General features: G+C 35.1%; 2 protein-coding genes across 2 annotated transcripts in view; both read left to right on the top strand.

Annotated features, from left to right (window-relative positions):
* Positions 1-24,642, top strand: part of LOC127876045 (PDZ domain-containing protein 11-like) — a 180,861-nt gene that overhangs the window by 139,735 nt on the left and 16,484 nt on the right. The gene's annotated exons all lie outside the window — the stretch shown is intronic.
* LOC127876032 (syntaxin-binding protein 4-like) overlaps positions 9,001-24,642 on the top strand; it is a 40,119-nt gene continuing 24,477 nt past the window's right edge. Inside the window, exons 1-9 of the mRNA XM_052420879.1 lie at positions 9,001-9,087; positions 13,740-13,812; positions 14,111-14,190; positions 16,034-16,129; positions 17,844-17,913; positions 19,215-19,289; positions 20,529-20,590; positions 21,454-21,521; positions 23,314-23,449. Of these exons, the coding sequence (XP_052276839.1) occupies positions 13,763-13,812; positions 14,111-14,190; positions 16,034-16,129; positions 17,844-17,913; positions 19,215-19,289; positions 20,529-20,590; positions 21,454-21,521; positions 23,314-23,449 (637 nt within the window). The 5' untranslated portion in view covers positions 9,001-9,087; positions 13,740-13,762. The remainder of the gene's footprint in view (positions 9,088-13,739; positions 13,813-14,110; positions 14,191-16,033; positions 16,130-17,843; positions 17,914-19,214; positions 19,290-20,528; positions 20,591-21,453; positions 21,522-23,313; positions 23,450-24,642) is intronic.

Here is a 24,642-nt window from a genome sequence, read left to right as displayed (position 1 = left end):
GAGAATGAAGGTGCTTTAACACAATTGAAAGTCTTATGAGTATTTTCTGTACTTCAAATTAATGTATATGTACCTATTAAATGTAATCTCACTAGCCCTTGCGACCTTGACCTTTGACCTGTTCACCTGAATTTCAATAGGCATCTTCCTTTGCTACCAAGCAACCAGCCTACCAATGTGGGTGATGGTTATTCAGAGCATTTCCCAAAAATCATGTGAGAACGAAATAGTCAACAGATCAACCAGCCTTCCGATCATCCAACGACTGATGCACAGGAGCAAAGCAATATTCCCTGGTTCTTTAAACAGGGGTCATAATGAATCAAGAGTAGAGTTTTGTAATAAATAGACATAAATAGACTAGATTTACCAGTACATGAGAGTTATATGAACACAATAAAATTAACTTCAGAAATTGTTAAAATTTACATTTAAACTTTTTTTTTTCATTAAGTTAAACTTGAAGTTAAAATGGGCTATCATGCAATCAAATACACAAGTATACCCTGACTGTTTGGCTCCGGCAAGTTTTCTCGTGCTACCAAATGCATGACTGTCGTTTTACCGAGTGGTAGTTGTAAAGCTGAAATGTGCCAGTAAAAAAGAACATTATAAGAATGCAGTTGAAAAAAAGTGTAACATTTTAATAAATCAATTCTAATAATAACTAATTAACTTGATTGCTTTATTCAGAATACCAAAAACAGGACATTAAAAACAGGAAATATTGATGTTTTTGTTTTTTTAAGGAAAAACATCAACAATTGATCTATGATAAATTTTCTACTAATTTTAGTGACTTGTTTGCCTTTTCTTCTGCTAACACCTAACAAACTTCTTACCTCCTAAAGTGACATTTCCATGAAGAAACCTCCCTTGGTATATAAGTCGAAGAATGTTCGTTTCAGGTAGTTTTTCGTCCGACCAATCTGGAATGCAAAATATGGTGAAACAAGAGCACCGCATAACATTAACAGGTGCCACTGCCACGCTCTGCTACGGATGCAGTTTTTAATTAATGAAAGCTTGTCAGAATTTGTTTTCTTTTCTTTCCTTTTTAAAGGTCACAATGACCTTGACCTTTGACCTAGTGACCCAAAATGGGTGTGGGTTGTAGAACTCATCAAGGTGCATCTAAATATGAAGTTTCAAAGTTGTAGGTGGAAGCAATTTGATTTTAGAGCCAATGTTCAAAACCTTAACAAAATGTTAAGGTTTTAGCACGACGCGGAAGGCGAACGACGAGCTGGCTATGACAATACCTCGGGTTTTCTCCGAAAACGCCGAGCTAGAGATTAAATTAACAACATTCAATGACTGTGAATAGTATACTGAATGCCTGTAATGGATTTTTATGTATCATCATATATGTCAAGCGTCAATTTGTGATGTAATTTATACTAATTACTGATACTAAATTATAATAATTAATTCCTATGTTTCCATTAAAAACATGTGTTATTATTTTACATTTGAGATGACTTTGATTTCAATAAATATCTGTTAGTGGATCCTCTAATTTCATTGGAAGCTCATTTAAAGTTGTATTACAAAAATATCATGTACAGGTATTTAGGTTATAGTTTGATGGAAAAAATTTCAACACATCTCAATATTACCTGCAGGCCAGGTAGTATAGACATGCTCAGTGATGTCTGCAGCCGAGCTAGCATGACTGAATAAAAACTCTTTCGTTCGACCACTCACAAGGATAAGTCGCAAGTTCACCTGAAAATACAAATAATTAGTCTGTTTTTACGCTCTTGTCAACAGTATTTTAGTCACATCACCACGGTAAAATAGCCAACTCACTCTTTTCCTGGGTTAGCTGTTTATTTCAGTTCTTAGTACGCAAACTTATTCCAGTAACTGACAACTGCCCTACTTGAATCAGATGTACATGTAGGGGGAAAAAAGTGGTAGAAAGAATTTCATGAGCCATCCGGACACAAGTAATTCAGCCAGGGTGAGAATAGCAATGGCGATCCTCAGATTTGTAGTTAAGCACTCGACCAACTGAGCTAGCTTGCCTGACACTATTGTTATTAATTATTTCTAAATTATCACTTACAAAAAAAACAAAAAACTGAGTATTTCAACATAATGTAAATAAGTTTTTTTAGTCCCTAATTTTTCCCCCCCCCCCCCCCACCCCCTTATTTTTAAACAAATACTGCGAGGAACAATTTCGACTTTTATAAAACAGAAAACAGATCCCCCCCCCCTCCAACAGTGCCTTTACACAGGATTTTTTGCAAACTGACCATAATACAAATGTAGTTAATCATTCTCAACATATTACTATTAGTGTGGCTTAGCCAATTAAATACGGGTCATCTACTGTCCAAGGCCAATCCACATTTGAAGTATCAAGCAAATAGTTAAAATTCGTTTACAAGTTATCGATCGGAAACAGTTTTCACACTTCTTGCGACAGTGACCTTGACCTTTGACCTGGTGACCCCAATTTCAATAGGGGTAATCTACTGTCCAAGGCCAATGCACATGGGAAGTAACAGGCCAATCGGTAAATCAGTTGAGGAGTTACTGATCAGAAACGATTTTACATGTTATACTGTGACAGTGACTTTTGAGCTAGTGACCCCAATTTTAATGGGGGCCATCGCCTGTCCGACGCCAATAAACATTGGAAGTATCAAACCAAACGGTCCCTCTACGTTTACAAGTTATTGATTAGAAACAATTTTCATGAGATACACATGCATGCCAAATATCAAGTTGCTTTGTTCAATGTTGAATAATTATCTCCCTTTAAAGCTTATAACTTCCCTTGGATTTGTATTTTTGACCTTAGACACTGAAGGATCACCTTGACCTTTTACCACGATGTGTTTGTCAGAAACACAATGCCACCTACTGCGCCGCTTTGATTTATTTAACAAGAATATATAATTGGCAGGTCAGATAATTATGTCCATTTAAAGCTTATTACTTCCCTTCGATTTGTTTTTTTGACCCCGTGACCTAGTTTTTGACCCGGCATGACCCATATTCGAACTTGACCTAGATATTGTCTAGATACAACTTCTGACCAAGTTTGGTAAAGATCGGATGAAAACTATTTGAATTAGAGAGCGGACACAAAAAGTGTGACAGACAGACTGACAGACAAACTGACAGACTTACAGATGGACAGTGCGAAAACTATATACCCCCTTTTCTTCGAAAGGGGGCATAAAAAGTGCGCCCAAAATATGCAGACATATAGAACGGCGCATGGAAAGTGTGGGTGTATTTTGTGTTGTATAAAAACATGAACATCAATTCAGGCGATTTATGCGTGTTCAGTGGGAAAAAAAACACCCCGATTGGAGGTTATATATTGCATCACATCTTTAAATAGAAACAAATCGCCTACTGAATGTAATAAGTCCTGTTACTGACATTTTATACATTTTTACTTTTTTCCATTGTTGTGTTTATTAAGGTGACATACATCAACTGTTAAAATATTAAGTCAACCATTTTGGCAAAAATAATGTTTTTATCAAATTTTCGAAATTGACATAACAAACGCATGTCATTTTCTGAATGTAAAAAGAGGCGTAACTGACATTTTGTTAAATTTTCAGGAGAAGCAAAAAGATATTTTATTAAAATAATAAACATTTTTCCGTATTCAAATTTTCTGATTAGTATTATAATAACACTTTAAAAACAAACCAAAACTCCAAATTGATGTCTTTTTTTTTAAAATCAAACATTAAGAAAGGAGCAGTTATCATAATTTCAACACTGAAATATTGTGAGCGCAAAAAATAACGTAAGTGCTCTTACTGTATTTTGGAAAATGTCTGAAAATATGCTTTCCAGAACAATTCACAAAATGTCAGTTACTCTAGTTATTACATTCAGTAGACGAAATGCCAAAATTTATTTGACACTTAAGCAAAATGGCAAATGTTTGTATTTCTTGAAATTCATGAGAACTTTTATCGTAAATATTTACCAGAAATTTCTTTAAAACTGGAAATACGGAGTTATCAGGTAATGAGTAGCAACGGGAAAAATAGTAAGTATGCAGTTATAGATACACTAAATTAATTATGATTTTAAATATAATTATAATTGTCCTTTTAACATTTATTGACTAACTAATCTTTTTTTTTTTAAATTTATGATGCGCATCGACTCGGCGTCATTGAGGATCGTGGCTTGCCTCGGCAGACATATGCGAAGCATCGCTGCGAAATGCGATGTGCCGTTGCAAACTGACGAGGCTTGAACGGCCGATTCGGCATCGACTTGTTGCGCCTTGACTCCGTGGACCGCGAAATATGTTTGTTCCGCTTTGGCTGTACTGTATTTCGGACTTGTTACTAAGTTCAGACACGAAAAAGCACTTGACCGATCGGGCTACCGGCTTGGAATTTTCACTTGACCGACGCAAAAATCAATGGACTTGGTCGACGGTCGAGTAGGTTATGTCCAAGACTGAACATAGTAAGAAAATTGCTGTTTTAACAATTTGTGAATAATTTGCTATAACATCATATGAACAAAGTATAGCATAACATTTTGAGCAACTATTGGCAAACAAATATATAATAATTGCCCATTTTAAATATAATTTGTAACAACCCTAAGCTTTACATGTAGGTCACCCATTAAACAAAACTGGTTCCTAGCTAAATGATTAATAAAAAAACTGTTAACCTGACAACTTTGAATATGTTATAACTATTTAAAAAACAGAAACAATTTTAACCTTATCAATTGGTACACCTCTGGACCCCATTTCTTGGGCGTGGTGTGCAAGTTACAGTCTTTGTTGATGTTTCTCACTTCAGACGGTTGTTATCCTTCGATTTTCTCACAGATAAAATGGACACAAATTATATCAATTGTCACCGATGGGAAATCATGTATGGCCTCTAAAAGTATTAAAATGTTTTTTCTCCATGTTTTATATCATTTTTGGTCCACAAGGATGACATTTAAACGGGTTTTATTAGCAACAAAAACCAACCGCTGTCATTTATGCACTGCCATTTTTTTTCACAAGAATTCTGGGAAGGTGCTATAAAATACCGGATTTTCATGAACAATTTCTGAAAAAAATCAGTCCGTTACTTCTATTAAAATATAATACCCTGAAACAAATGAACACAATATGAATCGGGTATTATAAACGATGAATTATAGGATTATAAAAATAACACTTAGCTAACATGACAAAACAATATGACCTCGTGATACGATATACAAATTAATACAATAACCTTCTTGAATGAGAATTTAATATTTAAATAGAGCCAGATCCATAAATCAGATGAAGATGGATTGCTTCCACCTAAAATAACTTCATATTCTAATGGTTAAAATGTTTTACAATTCTGCCAATGGGGTTTTCTATAAAAAGTTTTTTTTCATTTACGGTTTTCTTCACACGAAGCTCCTTTAGTGGTGAAAGTTTCAGCGTTGCAGTTTATAAGAGCAGATCTGCGAGTTTAAACACTTAAAGGAAGTATAATGTCAATAGTATCAAGAAATGAAAAATGAACTATTTGAACCGAATTTGTCTAAGCCAAAATACATTTCTTTACTATCACTTGCATAATAATCATGCTTGGCAGTGAAAGTTTCAGCGAAATATACAGATCAGATAAGAAAGAGTTGAGAACACACAGTTTAACGAAATACATATTGTCTAGAGGTATTCAAACAAAGGGGCATACTTCTGGATATAAATATATGATGAACCAATTTTTGGATACCCTAGACATCGCTTCCTGACTTCCAATATTTCATATGTAGAGTTTAAATATGTGATTTACCGGTATATTTGCTCACGTGTTGTCACATGTATGTAAATTATATTGCGTGGCCTGTGAAACATAATTAAACCTGTTCTGTTCAGAAAACACGTTTTACTGCCTGGAAAATGACGATTGTCATTACCAAATTATTATAATTAATAAAAACTGCATAACATATAACATTAAAATTATCATATGGTAGAAAATGAAAGAGCATTTTCATTCCCAAACATAAAAGTCGGGATTATTTTCACGGGCCTCTGATAGAATCGTTGACAGTTTAGAGCTGTTTTCATAGTTCATTTGCAGTTCAGTATTCTGCCTTTGGTCAAGTACATTTATACAAAAGAAACATGGCCAAGACAGGGAATCAAACACTCAAAAATATTTAAGGACAAACAAATATAACAATCAAGAACATTTGAATAATAACAATTAAATAACATGTAAGAATATTTAATCATTGAACATGTTTAAACATCCAATTTTACAGCAGCAAAAAAATTTACGTTCTCAGATCAACGTTTAAAAGCTTCTACCAAATATTTTGGAAAAGTTTTGAATTTATAAAACAATTAAACAAGATATAATTGGCACAACAAGAACAAAAATTATTATTGCTTCTTTTTACGTTTTTTATTCCTGAAAGAAAGTTCAATAACATTTTGCGTTTATACGTATATTTTACAGAAAATTTGATAAAAAATCTCATTTGTATAAATGCATGCATGTATAGTCAATACTATATAATATTTAATAATTATTAATAATGTCTGGTTATTTAAATAATGGTTATAGTTTTCAATTATTGGTATCCCTGATAAAACAGGCACATGCGCAAAGTAAACACAGAAACATACGATAATATATCATAACGTCTGAGATCGTATTCCATAATAAATATATGATTACTAGTATATGGTATTATTCGATTAAAAATATATTGTTTTAGCATTCAAATAATTATGGATATGCTAACAAAATAATTAAAGAATACACGTTTAACGGAGACATAATTTTCTGAGATATGAATACACAAAACAATAAACGGAATGGTGCGTAGTTCGGTGGAATAAAGACGCGCACAACTTGAAGAAATAAGTATCTTCAAAACGCTTTCAAGTCCACAAGATATTTTATCTAAACAAAGATACGCACGAAACCCCTATACGGTAAATATCTAAGAAACGACTGCAATATTTAATGCTCTCTTTGGTGTGCTGGGCTCTAACTGAAAAGCCAAGGTGGTTCTTCTTGAATATAGCTAAGTAATTACACAAAGCGAATTAATTCTTATCCCATGTATGTGGCCAAATCAAGTTTTTTAATAGCGTTGGACGAGCTTGATAATTGCATCCTGTCATTTAATATGAAAATAAACACAAATTAACCCCATAAGCTTGTCATGAACTGTAAACAAGAAACCATAAGCGATATAGCGAGAATGGGCAATTATTATCCCCGTATGCGCGTTGTTGTTAATGTAAAATAAACGTGGGGTAATAATAAAATAAACATTATTTTATTTACTATGTGACAGCAATAAAGCTACTTCAAAATCAATAATATTAACGATATTCATCATCATCATCATCATCATCATCATCATCATCATCATATCATCATCATCATAAATTCCTTGACCGGTTTTACCGTTCGTGTGAAATGAGGGACGACGATACAGAAATCCTTCTCCAGTCAGGTATGTTGTGTGCTGCTGAGAGTTATTCATCCATGGAAAGGGATGTCCTCGATTGAGGGGCGACGATGCAGAGTCTGTACTTGGTGGAAAAGCTGATGGAACTGCTTGTGCAAAACCTGTTCAGTCTAGCCATCGCTGAGGTCGCCATGGCAATACTTATTCGAACTGCAGTGGTACTGGTACCACCCTTAAATAGGGTTGCGCCCAAGTACTGGTACTTGAAGCTGGTCACTTCTTCTAGCTTCTCGCCGTTCATAGTGATGTCTGCACTGGTGTTGGTCGTGTTGTTCTACATGATCTTCGACTTCTCCATGCTTACCTACGTCCTGTATGCTCATGCTCTTTCATAGAGTCTGTTGGTGAGATCTTGAAGTTCACTGCTCGTGCCACCTATGAGGTCAATTTCATAAGCGAATCTCAAGTTTGAGATGGGTCTTCCAAGAGAATGAAGTTGTCGAAGAGCTCACGTTGGTGTTGCAGGTGTTTTTCAATGATGATTCTGCAGTTGAAGATCAGTTCCAATGTGCTCCGCCTAGCTCTGAAACCAGCCTGCTTTTCGGCCAGCAGTTCATCGGCCTCACTTTTCAATCGATTAAGGATAATGTGTAACATGACTTTGCTGGGATGACTGTTGAGGCTTATGGTGCGGTAATTCTCTCACAACTTGAGGTTGCCCTTTTAGGAAGAGGTATGACTACTGACTGGGTCCACTCCTTATGCCACTTCTTCTCCTCCCAGATCTTTATGCATAATGCCGTCATTGCTGCAGGCGTTGCCTCTCACATGTGCTTAATCAGCCCGGAATGGACGTTGTCCACTCCAGGAGATTTTCCTGCCTAAAGACTACACGTACACTGCCTCCTCAACCTAAGCCTTAAGTATGGACGGACTTTCGCAGTCCGCTTCTGGTCTGGGATCGTTCTTAATGAGACTGGAGTCTGATAAAAGCGGGTAGTTGTAGAGGTCACTGCAGTATTCAGTCCATTATTAGTAGTAGTATAGTAGTAATATGCAATCTCTGTTAAATGCTGTGTAATTAACGTTTATTATTAATTAAAAATTAATAAAAACTGATTTTATAAATACATCATAACAAATTATTATGAAATTTGTTATAGATGTCTTGAAAAAAAGAATGCATAGTGTTCGTCGTAATATAATTCGTTTCTTGTTTTATGATGTTATCTTCGTTTATTTAAAATGGAAGAGCGATATAACGTTTACATAATTAATCAATAAATCGCTGTATACGACCGAGTGAAAATAGTTTTATAATATAGTATATTATAATATGTATTTTGAAACTTTGCGGTTCATGTCCGGTTGTATAGGGTATTAAGGCACAAAAACATGTTTTGATAGTTGGAGGTTTTATATATGATCATATGGAAATTGGAATAATTGTACTCTTACCTATATTGTCATAAGTTTTTTCGATTAACTAAATACAATTCGGTATATAGTCGCACAACGGACTGGTTTTCGTGTTAATTAAACTGTTTGTTATGTAATTGAATAAATATAGCAAACCGGTCGAATTCTACCTAACATTTAAGAATTAGTTTCCCATTTCAGTGACTTTTGGCATTTGCAGATTTACTACAGGTATAGGAACAATTAACGTTAATTTGTTGATACTCGAAAAAGAAAATCAATCGTCTTTTCGCCCCTTTTATTTGTATTGTATTATTTTGACCTTTGTTGACGATTTATTTTTGGTTCACGGCGTTTACAGCCGTTTACTCTAGTTTTAAGGCCAGGGTTTTTTCTGCCTATTATGGGAAAAGGAGTCTGACCAAATTGGGAATTTTTTATTGACAAAATTGGCCATTTTGGGAATTTTTGCCTCGATGAAACGGCTCATTTGGGGAAAAATTGTGAATTTATCATGCTTAAATAATTCAGTGGTTTAACAAATAAATTTGTTTTTATTTGTTATTTTGTCTTCTTTATATAAACAGATGCAGTATTGGGTATGTTCAACATTTATTCAACAGTGGCCCAGATAATTATTTGGGAAATAGGGTTTTCACACTTTGATTTTGAAAAATAGGGTGATTTCATTCTTGAAATAGGGTGAACTGAGTTATAAAACGATTGAGTCAGATTGAAAACGCATGTATGTCGTCGTAAATTATTTGGTAAGACGCTTTATTTTACTATGAAATCTAGTCCGCAGAGCGTTTTATTTACTTTGACTGTTTCTTGCTCCAAAATCCAGGTGCTTGCTGATTGAAAGCATCGCCTCGTTACGATAATACTTAAAAAAAGAAAATACCGAAAATGAGAAAAGCATTTTCGATCGAAGCCATTGAATTGTACGCATCCCATTTGACGAGTTTGCGTAAAAGTCAAATTGGTTGCGTTTTCAATACGCATGATATTGTATTTCTTTGCGTTTTTAAACATTTTAATAGGGTAAAAGACGCAAATACGCAGCTTATCTGGGGCACTGATTCAAGTATGCTCGAGTGCCCAATTTCGAGGCATACAAGCAATTTGTTGAAGTTTTGTTGCTCAATATCGGGATTTATGTAATTAGTTTTATCATTTCATTACACATGTACCTTTTATTTACACATTTTAAATTCAATTGATTGTGTGGTGGACGAACCAGTTATCGAACACCTAAGAAATTACGTTAAATAACCTTATTTTGAAACACTTAAAATGACAAAAACATTTTGTTTCAACAAATGACTAACAGTTCTGTCATTGAAAGATTTATCTGTTAAGTTTTCCAGCAAACTACCTTCAAGAATTCATAACAATGATCCCCTGATTATTGTCACCTCTAGCAGACAAAACAAAATGGCGGCTGATGTAAACATGACCTATTACCCGACACTTCATAAATACTACTCCAGTATATACAAAGTCACATGACTATCACGTGACCCGGACTCGGCGAAAAAATCTGCGTCTGCTGCAATCAAAATTGCAAACGGAAATATGCTTTTTGGTGTGTAAATGCACGTTTTGATACATGCATTCAAAAAGTAATAGCAAAAAACTCACAAAACGGTGTAAAAAACAATAAATGCATTGCTTTAACCTGTTTTCGGCGCATTTGTTTCAAGCTAAGTAGGCAGGTAGGTCATGGACTTCATGTGCGACCATTTGTTTATCAATGTGACGTCATGCGCACTTTTGCGCATGTGCATACAGAACCAAAACAAAACGTCCGATAATAGGTGCTGTTCGATAACAGGTACTTACACGATGTTATCAACAAAAATTTGTTGAAAAATGAAATGGCCCAAGTCTATGTAACGGCGGCCATATCTGTTGAGAGTGCCCTAAAACGCCGCATCCGATTGGTTACATGATTTCAATGTAAATATCACTCCTGTGGAGACTGAATAAATAAAATATTAACTCATGGTTGTTGTACTTAAATTTGTAATTGCTGTAAAAGTAATATGAAACTGAAATTTATTAAATCAATTAAAATTTTTAATTGTGTGATGCCATACTGTCTGGCAGTGGTTTTAATAGGGGCCTGTGTCAGCAACCCTATCATAAGCTGTGTTTATGGAAGATATGTGAATATAACCTGTACTTTTTTTGTGGAACCTGCACTTATAATTAATTAAATGAAATTAAGTAATTAACATAATATGCAATTACCAACATAAACACTTGCTACATATAGTTAAAATTGTATTTCAGCATAACCAAAACCATATCCGGACTTCCAATCAAAGTTTACGCGTACACCTTTTTCATAGTGAAAATACATCTATTTATACGATGTTTTGTTAAATGGCAGTCACGTGACTAATGAATGAAATAGTGAACTTTCGCAGACGAAACCGATGCATTATCACTCGGTCTTATTAACAAAGACAATTGGGTGTAAAGTGTTCAAAAGTTTTGCATTAAGTAAAATACATAAAAATCCATCAATTGCAAACCGATCAACCATATCTTACCTTTTAACCCGCTATTTTCCACATAACAAACAATAACTATAGTAAATTGTGCGTAGAGTACCATGTGATATTGTATGACGTGAACGGATGGCGCTTATGTATCAAACAGAGGCAAAACAAAAAATGCGTCGAATTAGGGCAGCGTCGATTCGGGTCACTCAACGATACTGCAGTTTTGTTTTTCAGTTACAGTTACACTCTGAGATAAGAACTGTACAGTCAAAACCTTATAGCAGATATTTTTTACCAAAACAAACACTGGTTAGTCACACAAGTTATAAGACACGTCATTCTTAAAAAAAAAAAAAAATTTTTTTTTTTTTGGAAATTGGGATTTTTTTTTATAATTTCGGTTTGGGATCGGGTCCGTTTGCTTTGGGAGTGCCTCTTTTTCCGGAGGCGCAGACAGTGCTAAAAAAAACCTGAAGGCACAGCAGAATCATGAGAATTAAAGGAACTGCTCAATTGTTCATTGTGTTATGTCGGCTCGGTTACTTTTTAAATGTACCCCTGTTACTCTTAAGTATACTGACAGTAAATGTACTCTTAAGTAGAAAAAGAAGCACAGAAAGACAGTTTTGCGGTGAAATACAAACGCATGTGTGGCAGTTTCTAGGAAATGATTTAAAAATATAAACAAACACAATTAAGTGTTTTGATTTATTTAACGTATTTTAATTAATATATATATGTTTTTCCTTTAAATGTCTTCCATTTCATTTCAATAATTTTCTGGTATTAAACTGTACAGCATGACAAGCATTCAGTTTTTGCTTTGTAATAAGAAAATTTTTATTCAAAGTTTTGACCACACAAATTGTCTGCATCTTATATTCTAGTCCATATAAACTTACTCCCAAAGCCTTTGATAATTTTTGCTATGGCGGCTCTGGGCGTACATATGCACCCCTTCATAAACACAATGGCAGTTTTGTGCACAGATTATGTGCACATCACTAAACAGACGTCCTTTGTTACCAATTGAGGAAAGCTATGAATAAACTTCAAAAACACATTAAATTTACCTGAATGGCAGCCTACGAACGTTATCCTTTGCATTCAACCTAAAAAACACGACGATGTTTCAACACACATGACACTTTTCTTGCTGACATTTTCATTTTGAAATTTCGAACAGTGTCAATATTGGACACCTGTTCAACATCAACTTCAACTTAGGCTATATCAAATATCATAATGTGCAAAAGATTGGTGTGGTTCGACCTACCGTAATCAATAGCAACACTTTTTGTTGGCGACACCGCAACAGTTTCCCAATATTGTGGAGAGTACGAAAGAATATCATTATTATTTAATATATTATTTCTTGCTTTAATGGTACCATTTGCATGAGTTTGTGCTTCAGACCGATAAACGTTTATAAGTGTTTGCAGTATCAGTGTTCCTGGCATTTTCAGTGGTGATCAAATTTTGCACCTTTGGACAAAGGGCGGCGCATTGCACCTCTCAGCAATATTAATGGGTTATAAAGCTGAGAGTTGAATTATTGCAACTACTTATATTCCAGTGGGTCTGCTCTTATATTTGGACACAATTAAAAAAAATCATATTTTTCAAAGTCTGAAAGGCATAAATGCGCGATTGATAATTCAAACAGGTAATGTTTTGGACTGTTTTCATTAAATAATTTAACTAACACTGACATTGGTAACACACTACTCAGTGATTTTGCAGCATGTGCCTTTTTGATTGGGAAAAAAGCAAAATAGACCATGAAATTGTAAAAAAAAAAAACAACATTATTATTATACATGTAATATAATTTATAAATAACAGTATACCACTTGTTTATAAGTGCATGTTAAACTGCTAGGAGCCTAGGCATTGCTGTATAAAGAATTATATAAACCAGTTATTGAGTTGTTTAAAAAAGTTTGGCATATTTTGTGGGGATTTATTTATTTATTTTTTAAAATGTTACTGTTTTGCAATTAGATAACAGCCTGTATCTAGGCTGTACTTTTGGGCAAACAAATTTTGGGAAAGTCAAACAAATCACTGCTACTAAACTAATAATAGTTTAGTACATGGTATACATACAATCTACAACAACTGAGGTTATTGGTAAATTTTTATATAATTTAAATTAAAACAACTCAATACAAGAGCATTCTTCAGTTGGGTTTTTACAAGTTTCCTTTACCATAGCCCCAAAGCACTGAAATTGCAAACAGTTGTGAATCATTCATGCCTGAATAAAATCGTGTCACTATCAATTGATTATTTTATGGGTGTTGTCCAATACTAACCCCAAGGAGAAATTCAGAAATAACATTATTTGATTTATTGATTATTTTCCAGATGGTTCTGTAGTTAGAAGCAATATGTCGGATTCGATTGTCATCACACAAACTGAACAAATTTATGAGAATGAGTGAGTATATTTGACCTAACTAACTGAAAGAATATTAATTTATATTACTAACAATAAGTAGGTAAGCTGTACATCTTAATTTGCTAGTTTGTTTCATCAGTTTCATAATTGGAAGTCTGACTGAAAACAAGAGTTAAATGTATTTTACTACTAAGGGGAATATAGTTTGTTTATTAAAAAATATGTAATCAAAGAAGTTTTAATATTGACTTGTAAATTAAAGTATTTAATATTGATATTAAATACTTTAATTTACGATTGTGCAATTAATAGTTTAACAGCTGGAGTTCAATTGTAGGATCATAGAAGAAGCACAAGCTGAAGAGAATGTGAGATTAGCACAGCAGGTTGTGTTCAAAGACTGCAAGCGGGGCATAGGTATATACATAATATAATGTAGTTAGCTATAAATGAACTTATATTATAAGTAAATAGGCATTGCTTTGGGGAAAATGTGGTTTATTGCATGTTTGTAAGGTGTCGTCTCAGATTAGTCTGTGAAGTTCACACAGGCTATTTAGGGACAACACTTTCCACTTTTATTGTATTTTTTATGTCAAGGAAAACTTTCTAAGAAGATTCAGTATATGGGTAGTTAAATATCTGAAAGATAAAGATTTTTAGATTGTCAGCACGTTATAATTGTCATGCAATTAACTGGAGTTACGTCAAACTGCAGGGCCCTCAATCTGTCAAATCCACAGCCGCATTCCCCCCCCCTGAAAAGTATACTTTTTTCCCCTTTTTGGGGGAAAAATTCCCCCTAAAAAAAATATAAATTTTTTTTATTTTATATAGATAGATGTCTCATGATTATTATATCTCAATTCTGTTTTAATTTAATCTTGTCAAACATACTAAATTATGAAATAAGCAATGAATATAGTGCAAACATGTACAAATGTAATAATTAGATAGTAAGTAAAAAATCCCCCAAAAAGGGAAAACGCCGCGAAAATTCCCCCTGCTATGGGTAGCGACTCGCTTCCCCTTAAAATGGATTGAGGGCCCTGAACTGTAATCAATAGCAGCACTGTTTTTACTACACAAGACAAGATGGGTACTACTTAATGATCATGAAGATGTGATGCTGATACAATTTATCTTTAGATTATTCCGCTTAACCCTTGATTTGCTAAACATAAGAAACCATTTTGTCGTGATAAATAAGAATCTTATACTACAGGTAATTGACATGTTATTGTTTTACCATATGTTACGTGGGCTTAAGAGGTGTAAGACAAAAACTTATAGACAATGTATTTTTAAGCTACAAATATAAGTTTCAACAAATGTGCTTAATTTAATGAATCAACACAATTTCTTGTCAATCAAAATAAATGAAACCCAATAATTATTTAATGGTATTGAAACAGAAATTAGCAGCAAAATGTTGTAAAGTCAATGAACTTGTGATAAATTCTCATCAATTACCGGTAGTTGCATTCATATATTGCCTTAAATATTGGGCTTCAGACAGTTGTATTTTCTTTCTGCAAACATCCTGAGGCTAAAACTGCTGTTTTCAGCTCAATAATAAGGCCTTTATGAATTTAACTTATAAATAACATAAAAGTACAGCTTTACCGACTTTAAAGCTGCATGGTTTCAGTGGCATATGTATACTAAACACATTAATAAGTGAAAGAAGTAGGTTAAAAAGGGTACCAGGAGCTGCTCAAAAAGGGAAAGGCAAAAAGCTGAACCAGTCTGGTTGCATTTGCTAAAAAGCTGAACCAGTCTGGTTGCATTTGCTTAAAACTGTCTAACACCAGAAATTATGTTTTTTAAGAATAGTCTTTTTTTTTTGCCATGAAATATTTGCAAACGTATATAAACTTTCATAAGATGTTTACAATTTTTGTGACAACTAGTACAGAATAGCAGCAGGTGGAGGGTATCAAAAAAACGAAATAGAAGCATTTCTTGGCTATTTCACTCCAGATCTTTCCCAACTCTATAAACTTTATGACACACTGTTGTGACCAGGGCCTGTATTCGCCAAAATATTCTTAGACTTAAGTGTAAGAATAAAGAGTATTCTTCAAATTAAATAATTGGTTAAATTTTGAGAAAAATTGGCGTTTACAACACCATTGTTAATGTACCGTTAGAAAATTGTGTTAATCTGTGGAAGCCTGTGTATATATTCGAACACTCGACATATTTTTCCTAGTATTTTCTTTATTCTTAAGTCTGAGAATGGGTTTGTGTGTTTCAGGCATCAAGATCTGTGGAGGCTGCAGTATAGATGGGGAGGAGCTACATGGGGTGTTCATCAAGAGAGTTCTGCCTGGGGGTCAGGCTGACACGCAAGGTAATGGGTCTTTTTGGGCGGGCAATAAATGGTAAATGATATAGGATTTTATGTCAACTGAAGCATCAATATAATTTTCACCACAACATCCATGGCTTTCCAAGGACTTAAACATTTCTAAAGCCAAATTTATTGTATGTTCAAATTATTCTCATATTCTCATTTTGTATATTTGTTGTATTATTAAGCTCACCTGAGCGCAATGTGCTCATGATGAGCTTTTGTGATCGCTTTTGTCCGTCGTGCTTGTGCGTCGTGCGGTTTCAATATTTCTCTTGTTAATGCTCTAGAGACCACATTTATTGTCCGATTTGTGTACTTGGTCAGAAGATTTTGTCCCAATGATATCTTAGATGAGTTCGAAAATGGTTCCCGTTGGTTCAAAAACATAGCTGCTAGGGGCGGGGCATTTTTCCTTATATGACTATAGTAAAAGCTTGTTAACACTCAAAAGGCCTCATTTATTGTCTGATCATCATGAAACTTGGTCAGAAAATTTGTCCCAATTACATATTGGAAGAGTTCCAAAATGGTTCCAGTCTGTTGAAAGACATGGCCGCCAGGGGGCGGGGAATTTATCCTAATATGGCTAAATGATTATGGCTGTCTTAAAACTTTTTAATATTCTAGAGGCCACATTTATTGTCCGATCTTCATGAAATTTTGTCAGAATATTTGTCCCAATTATATCTTGGACAAGTTCGAAAATGTTTTCGGTTCTCAACCGTTGGTTGAAAAACATGGCCACCAAGATGGAGATGGGCATTTTTCCTTAAATAGCTATAGTTAAAACTTGTTAACACTCTTTAAGTAACATTTATTGTTCAATCTTCATGAAACTTGGTCAGAACATTTCTTTTAATGATATCTTGGATGATTTTGAAAATGGTTCCTGTCTGTTGAAAAACGTGGCTGCAAGGGATCCGGGAATTTATCCTTATATGGCTATAGAAAAACCTTGTAAGCACTCTAAAAGTTACATTTATAGTTCACTTTTAATGAACTTTTGTCAGAACATTTGTTCTAATGACATCTTTGACTGCACATAATGGGGCAGTTCCTTTGTCCCTCAGGTGAGTTACTTTGGGCCTTTCAGGCCCTCTTGTTAGGATTTTATGACAAACAAAATCTGAAGCCATTGGATAATGTGATTAATGCCAGTGTCAGCACTGCATCTGGGGTGATGGCTTGACTCATGGTAAAGTAGAAGTTGAGCTGGGCGCATGAAAAATGGGTCTAAATGGGGCTTAAGAGAAGAGCTTTCCTTTTAACAAATATACCATAAAAGGGGAAAGTGTTTTCCCTCATTAGCCTGTGCAGACTGCGCTAGTTAATCAGGGTAACACATTACACACATTTGTGTCTTGTTCTGTGAAAGCTGGTCATAATGCATGTTTTAAAGTGTCGTCCCAGATTAGCCTGTGCAGTCCCCACAGGCTAATCAGGGACGACACTTTCCGCTTAAATGGTATTTTCCGTTTAAAGGAAGTCACTTTTTACCGAAAAATCTAGTTTAAGCGGAAAGTGTCATCCATCATTAGCCTGTGCACAGGCTAATCTGGGACGACACTTTACGCACATGCATTATGCCCAGATTTCTCAGAACAAGACACATTTATTGAACCCTGTTTCCCCAGAGCAAGACTCGCTTGTAAATGACAATTGACATGATGCACAGTCTGATTGTCTGTGAATGCTTGTTGTTGTTGTCTAGGAGATCTGCGGAGGGGAGACCAGATACTGGAGGTGAATGGAGAAAACCTTGAGGGGGTCACCACTGACAGGTAGGTGCTGGAATTCGAGGCATGTATTAACATAATCCCTGTTGTGGGAAAAATAGGCTTAATGCATGCCCTCACAGGCTTATCAGGGACGACACTTATGACTTGACTGGATTTTTTGCTTAGAAGAGATTTACTTTAAAGAAAACTACCATTAAAGCAGAAAGTTTCGTCTTTAATTAGCCTTTTGTTTAATTAGTTTTAACCTGTTTATTTAAGCTCAATTGCATCGAAAGCCTAAGTCTTATTTTAAATGCTCTCGAGTCCGTTTCCTGGAACTTAAACCAGTTCTTGGTGTCTTTGAGGGAGATATTAAGAACGCTCCCAAGCCCTCAACTCCAGGTCGCTAGGTGGACACAATGGCGACCTTAAATAAGCTTTTGCAGACTACCAAGGCTGATATGGGGCTACACTTTACTCACATGCTCAGTTTTCCAGAACAGGGCACACCTAGATCCTTATGAAAATCTTGTGTTGTACCAGAAAATGTAATAATGAGAGCAAATTCGTTATGGTTAGATTTTTTTTTTCTGTTCACCAAAAGTCATTGCTTTAAATATTCTATTTACTTGAAGAGCAAATAATCTACTGTGTCCTCCATTCTCCTTATGTCTACAACAATAAGTACATTGTCACTTTAGAGTGCTTAGGCTTGGCTATTAATTGATTAGTTTCAGCTTAACTACTCATTTGTTTGTTGGCAATGGTATGGTCCTCATGAAACAGTTGGCTTCATGTTCATTATAAAGTTTACTAATGTAACACATTATGTTCATACTGACCCATTGGTAGATTTTATGCATAATCAGTTTTATGCCCCCGGATTGAAAGATCGGGGGTATATTGTTTTTGGTCTGTCTGTCCGTCATTCTGTCATCAAAACTTTAACCTTACATTAAAGTTTTGCAATAACTTTTGAAATATTGAAGATAGCAACTTGATATTTGGCATGCATGTGTATCTCATGGAGCTGCACACTTTGAGTGGTGAAAGGTCAAGGTCAAGATCATCCTTAAAGGTCAAAGGTAAAAAAAACACAAAAAAACGGCGCCTTAGGGGGCATTGTGTTTCTGACAAACACATATCTTGTTTTGAATTCATGTAGCTCTGACATATTAAGATTACTCTGAGAATAATTAATTGCTCCAATTACATAGAGTTTCATATTAACCCTTTTTTCTTGAGTATTTGGATTTTTTACTCTCAACATCAGCTTTGTATAAACTATTTCATCATTAAGAATTAAGATGTGTATTTTCTCTTGTATATATCACCCAATGTAAAAAAAAACCTGACATTTTCAGAGCTGCTTCCATCTTACGGCTGAATTGTTTCACCAACCAGGTGGAGCTAGTTATTTGCAGAGATGAGCAAGCTAGGTACAGATTTCAACATAAATGTTTTATTGTATTAATTAAATCTCTACTTCAAAGACTTGGTTATTTTTTGATAGAGCATTTGTTATGTTTACTGGATGAGCCTCATTAGATGCAGAATCATGTTTATGTTGCATGCCTAATTAAAGTGTTTGCTTGGAACATCATCTTTGGCTTATTTCATTGGTGTTGTTGTTGTTTGTTTTGTGTTTTGTTCTCTGAAAAATTCCTAAAATACTTTTTATGCTCCCCCAAAATTTTTGGGGTGAGCATATAGTAGCCGCTTCGTCTGTCCGTGGGTGTGTCCGTCCGTCCGTGCACAATTTTTGTCGGGCTATTTCTCAGCAATTAATGACTGGAATTCAATTAAACTTTATCGGAAGCTTCACTACCAAGAGGAGATGTGCATAAAATCAGCCGGTTCTGGTCGGATGATTTTTCACAGAGTTATGGCCCTTTGAAATTTTCCATTAACTGTACATATAGTGCAATTTGTGTCCGGGCTATTTCTCAGCAACTAATGACTGGAATTCAATGAAACTTTATGGGAAGCTTTACTACCAAGAGGAGACGTGCATATTATCAGCCGGTTCTCGTCAGATGATTTTTTCACAGAGTTTTGGCCCTTTGAAATTTTCCAATGTACATATAGTGCAATTCTTGTCCGAGCTATTTCTTGGCAACTGCTTACAGGAATTCAATGAAACTTTATGGGAAGCTTCACACTATTAACGGGAGATGTGTATATTATCAGCTGGTTATGGTCGGATGATTTTTCACAGAGTTATGGCCCTTTGAAATTTTCTATAAACTTCATATAGTGCAATTCTTGTCCAGGCTATTTCTCCCCAACTACTGACTGGAATTCAATGAAGCTTTATGGGAAGCTTAACTACCTTGAGGAGGTGCGCATGTTATTTGTGGGTTCTGGTTAGATGATTTATTTAGAGAGTTATGGCCCTTTGAAATTTTTAAGTTGCTAAACCATCCATCGTATTATTTTGTCCAAAGTTATGCCCCTCAAGATGTTTCCTTTTATCTGAATATATAGTGCAATATTGTCACACAAAAAAACTTTGGGGAGCATCAACCGTCTCCGACAGTTTCTTGTTTAATTTGGTGAGATCTGTGTAAAAATGAATTTGAAGTAGTGTAGAGGGTTTAACCTGCTTTTCAAATCATCATTCTCATGACTGCTGTTGTTTAAAATCTTGAAGCACTGTGTTTTCGTGTCTTTGCTAGGTTGGAGTTCAATGAAATCATGCAGAAAAGTGGCCTCCCAGTCAATCCACCACCTCAGGAAGGTGACTCAGCATTTTCTCTTTAAAATTGCTTCATCTTAAAAGAATAATACGAAATGTCGGAGCATCAATACGAATACGAAGAATAACGCAAACAGTCAGAGCACCTATTAAGTTCCAGCCCTTGATTGAATTTTCTATTTCACATACAGTAATTTATGTTTGCAAAATGGTAAAATTTTGAACATGCGTCATTTACAATATAAGCTACTTTTTACTCTAGCTTACTGTTTAAGAAGCCATGTCCAAAACATGCAAACAGTTTTATATAATTAGCCAATTTACATATTTTCCCCCCAAATGTGTTGTGTCAAACAGGGCTCCTGTAGACAATTAACGTTGACCAAAATTTAAATACCCAATCAGCTGTCAAAGTTTTCAGATTTGTAGGAATTTGCATGTTGCTTTCAATTTCCATATCTACTTTAGCAAATTTTGTGAAGGTGGTAGTTACGTAATCAAGATTTGCTTTAAAAAAAATCACATATCCAGGTTATTTGCTTCAGTGTTTTTTGTTAAACGCAAGTGACATTGTTTTGGACGTGTGTCTCTCATACAAAGTGGAGGTGTCACAATTTAAATTATACTTAGTTCTTTGAAAACTTGGTCGATTGCATGTGCCTAAAGTGTTGCCCCAGATTATCCTGTGCAGTGTGCACAGGCTAACCAGAGAGGACACTTTCTCCTTAAACTTGATTTTTACTAAGAAGAGACTTCCTCTAAAAGAAAAATGACAAAAAAAGCCGAAATTTCATCCCAGATAAGCCTGTGCAGACTTCACTTTACGCTCATGCATCAAGCCCTGTTTTCCAAGAGTTGGAATCAGATTGTGTTGGATGATTGCACAACTTGAGAACAATTTTCAGTGGCTGAAGGCGTTGGCCATGATGACTTACAAGGAGACCAAGATAAATTGCCAACTGCAGAGCGAGAGGTACTTGGTTTGATTCATTAAACAGTCATGAGTTATATACATTCCATGGTTGTGTGCTGATTTTTGATGTCATTCTTTAAGATGTGTATTTAATATCGCGAAACACATACATTAAGGCCTTTCCGCAAGATATTGGGGAGACACTGCCACTGGGGCATGGACCCACAGTTAACAATTGGTTACATTTGTTTCTTAATTGTGCCGTATATTTATTTGTACATTACTGTAGAGTTTAAATAAAAGCGCAGACAAAAAATAATTGTAAATTTAATTTACAAGGGTGTTCCTGAATTGACAATTTAGGCATATGGGTACCTTTTTTGCAGTTAGGCACAGGGGTATGCCTTATTTGGAAATTTAGGAACAGGGGTGCCACTGTGCCTAAAGGCTTTTGGGAAAGCCTCATATTGACATAAAGGAAAACTACCCAATCAAGTGTGTAACCAGGGTCCTATATTATCAAAGTTCTTAAGGACAAGTTTAAGTTATAACTGAATATTGTAGCATTAATATGTAAATGTTTTATATTAGTATTGTCCTTAAATATAAAATTTCTGAGAAGAATTGCAAGTAATTTTATTACTGAAGTAATCGTAAATGGATTACAAAACTTGTGGGCTTCTTCCAAAAATCTGATGTTACAGCATATACATTTATTGCATCATTTTGAGTAAGACAGGCTCCATATCCTTTAAATTTACAAAATGTTAACAATGGACCATAAGCTTATAAGAACCATAATATGTGAAAAATGAATTATAAGCTAATTGCTTATGAGAACTAGCATAAGAGAGACTGTTTCCATCAACCTTTGTAAGTTACTAATAACCAAACCAGTTGGATTGGGATTTTTGAAACACAAAATATTAAGTTGCAACTCTAACAACTAGCTTACGGCTAGTAACTTACTCACTAGAGCTTATTGAAACGGTCCCTGGCTGTAGAATTGTTAATTAAACCACAGACAAGTACCTGGGTCAGCTTTCTCAAAATGTTAACTGCCACTGAAAGTGAAAGTCTGTCAACGTCTGACCCAAATAAAATAAATTTTAAAAGCTAAGTTATTATTAAAACAAACATTGTCCAATAATTAGATGTACGTCACAAGTCGCCTGCATGATTTAACTGCAGGTATTGCCTGCCTACTGCTGTCGCTCATACAAAGCGTGCACTCTCATTGGCCAATATTGATTTTCTACTACAGTGACACTCCGCCTTTAGTTGGGTAAAGCGACAAAAGATCGTAAATTGGCTTTCAAAATTTTCGGAGCAGTCGATATCGCTTTGATCTTAAGCTGCAATAACTGTCAGAATACACTGATCAGAAAATTTCAGGCGCCCCGCGGACTCTGATTTCGAAATTCAAGCGCCCCGCTGAGGGACCATTTAATTGTCTGTAGAAAGCACTGGTCCACTAGGCATAAATAGGTTAACCCTTTCCCACTTAGAAGAAAAGTGACAATAGCTATGTGCAAACAGCATAAAACCAGAACAGCCTGCGAGTAACTCGCAGTCTGTTCATGTTTTATGCTGTTTGCTGCTCATCAGTATCTAAGGGTTGGAAATGAAGCTTTAAAACTTGAATCTTGTAAGAAAAGTCTTAAATTAAATATAACTTTCAAAGGGACTACAAATGCGTGAAAATGTGTATCTAAGTGGGAAAGGGTTAAAGGGTAACAATGATGTAACATAAATAAATCAATAAAAAAATTAATGGATGTTAGCTTAACAGGCAGTTAGCAACCTAGACCCTGTGTATGTGTTATGACTGTGTTGTTTGATGCCAATATAGGAGGACTACATGGTGACCCCTCCCACGCAGATGGCAGGCCACGCCTTACTGAATGGGGATGTTCTCTCTCACAAATTCCCATGGAGGGGTCTCATTCCCTCCCATTCGTCAACTCCAAACCCAAAAGGTGTAAAAGGTAACGAGTGAAATCATTTTGTTTTACCCGGTCGTCAGGAAGGATAGTGTACATTTAGATAGCGCTGCATAATATTCTTGTATACAATAATAAATATTTAGTGTAAAACATCTTTGATCATATTGGAAAATTAATTAATTGTTTAAACCACTTGAACTGCTTGATAAAGCTGTAACAACAGAGGTTACTGTGTGTGTGTGTCTTTCCATGCTTTCCACATTTGAGCTGCGTTCTGAGAAAACTTGGCTTAATGCATGTTCGTAAAGTGTCGTCCCAGATTAGCCTGTGTAGTCAGCACAGGCTAATCAGGGACGACACTTTCTGCTTTTATGGCATTTTTATTTTCAAGGAAGTCCCTCCTTACCGAAAATCAAGTTTAGGTGGAAAGTGTCATCCCTGATTAGCCTGCACAGACTGCACAGGCTAATCTGGGATGACACTTTACTCACATGCATTAATCCCAGTTTTTTCAGAACAAGGCTCATTTGGTCACCTTAATGAAATGGTGTATTGCATGTAAATCAGTGATGATACTTTATCGACAAGGTCAGTCACACATGAAGGGCAATTCCTTGATGCTATATAAGAAATAGTTTTCATATTTTTGTTGTTCTTATAAAAAGACAATAAAGTATGACGGCATAATATTGACGACAACTTATTTCTTTTGGTCGATTGACTAAGATAAGTCAGCTGTTATGTTGATTACCTGTATAGTTTTGCTATTGCAATGCCACATAAATTAGCCCTATAATTAACAATTATCTGCTCAAAATTGGACTACGGTACTTTATTTAATGTTGATTGGAATGTTTAACAATAACAACTTTAGTGTTTACTTAAAGATCAATCAGCTGGTATCATGTTGGAATTAACCCTTTCCTGCTAGTAAGCAATATAAAAATGGCATACATTTTGAATCTAGTAAGAATCGTATTTTATTTTATTTTCTAAGGGTCTACAAATAGGTCAAAATGCATATCTTAGTGTTGAAGGTTTAAATACTAAAGAATCCCTGCTAACAAAAACCCAATGTACCCCGGTACAGTGATGGCTATTTGCAAACAGCATAATACCAGAACAGTCTGCATGTAACTGGCATTCTGTTCAGGTTTTGTGCTGTTTGCTGCTGATAAGTATCTTAATGTATTAAATAGAGCCTTTAAAACTTGAATCTTGTAAGAAAGGTGTTC

The sequence above is a fragment of the Dreissena polymorpha genome, chromosome 4, assembly GCF_020536995.1.
Source record: "Dreissena polymorpha isolate Duluth1 chromosome 4, UMN_Dpol_1.0, whole genome shotgun sequence".
Lineage (NCBI taxonomy): Eukaryota > Metazoa > Mollusca > Bivalvia > Myida > Dreissenidae > Dreissena > Dreissena polymorpha.
Note: the sequence above shows the minus strand (reverse complement) of the source record. Positions and strands in the feature narration are given on the sequence as shown.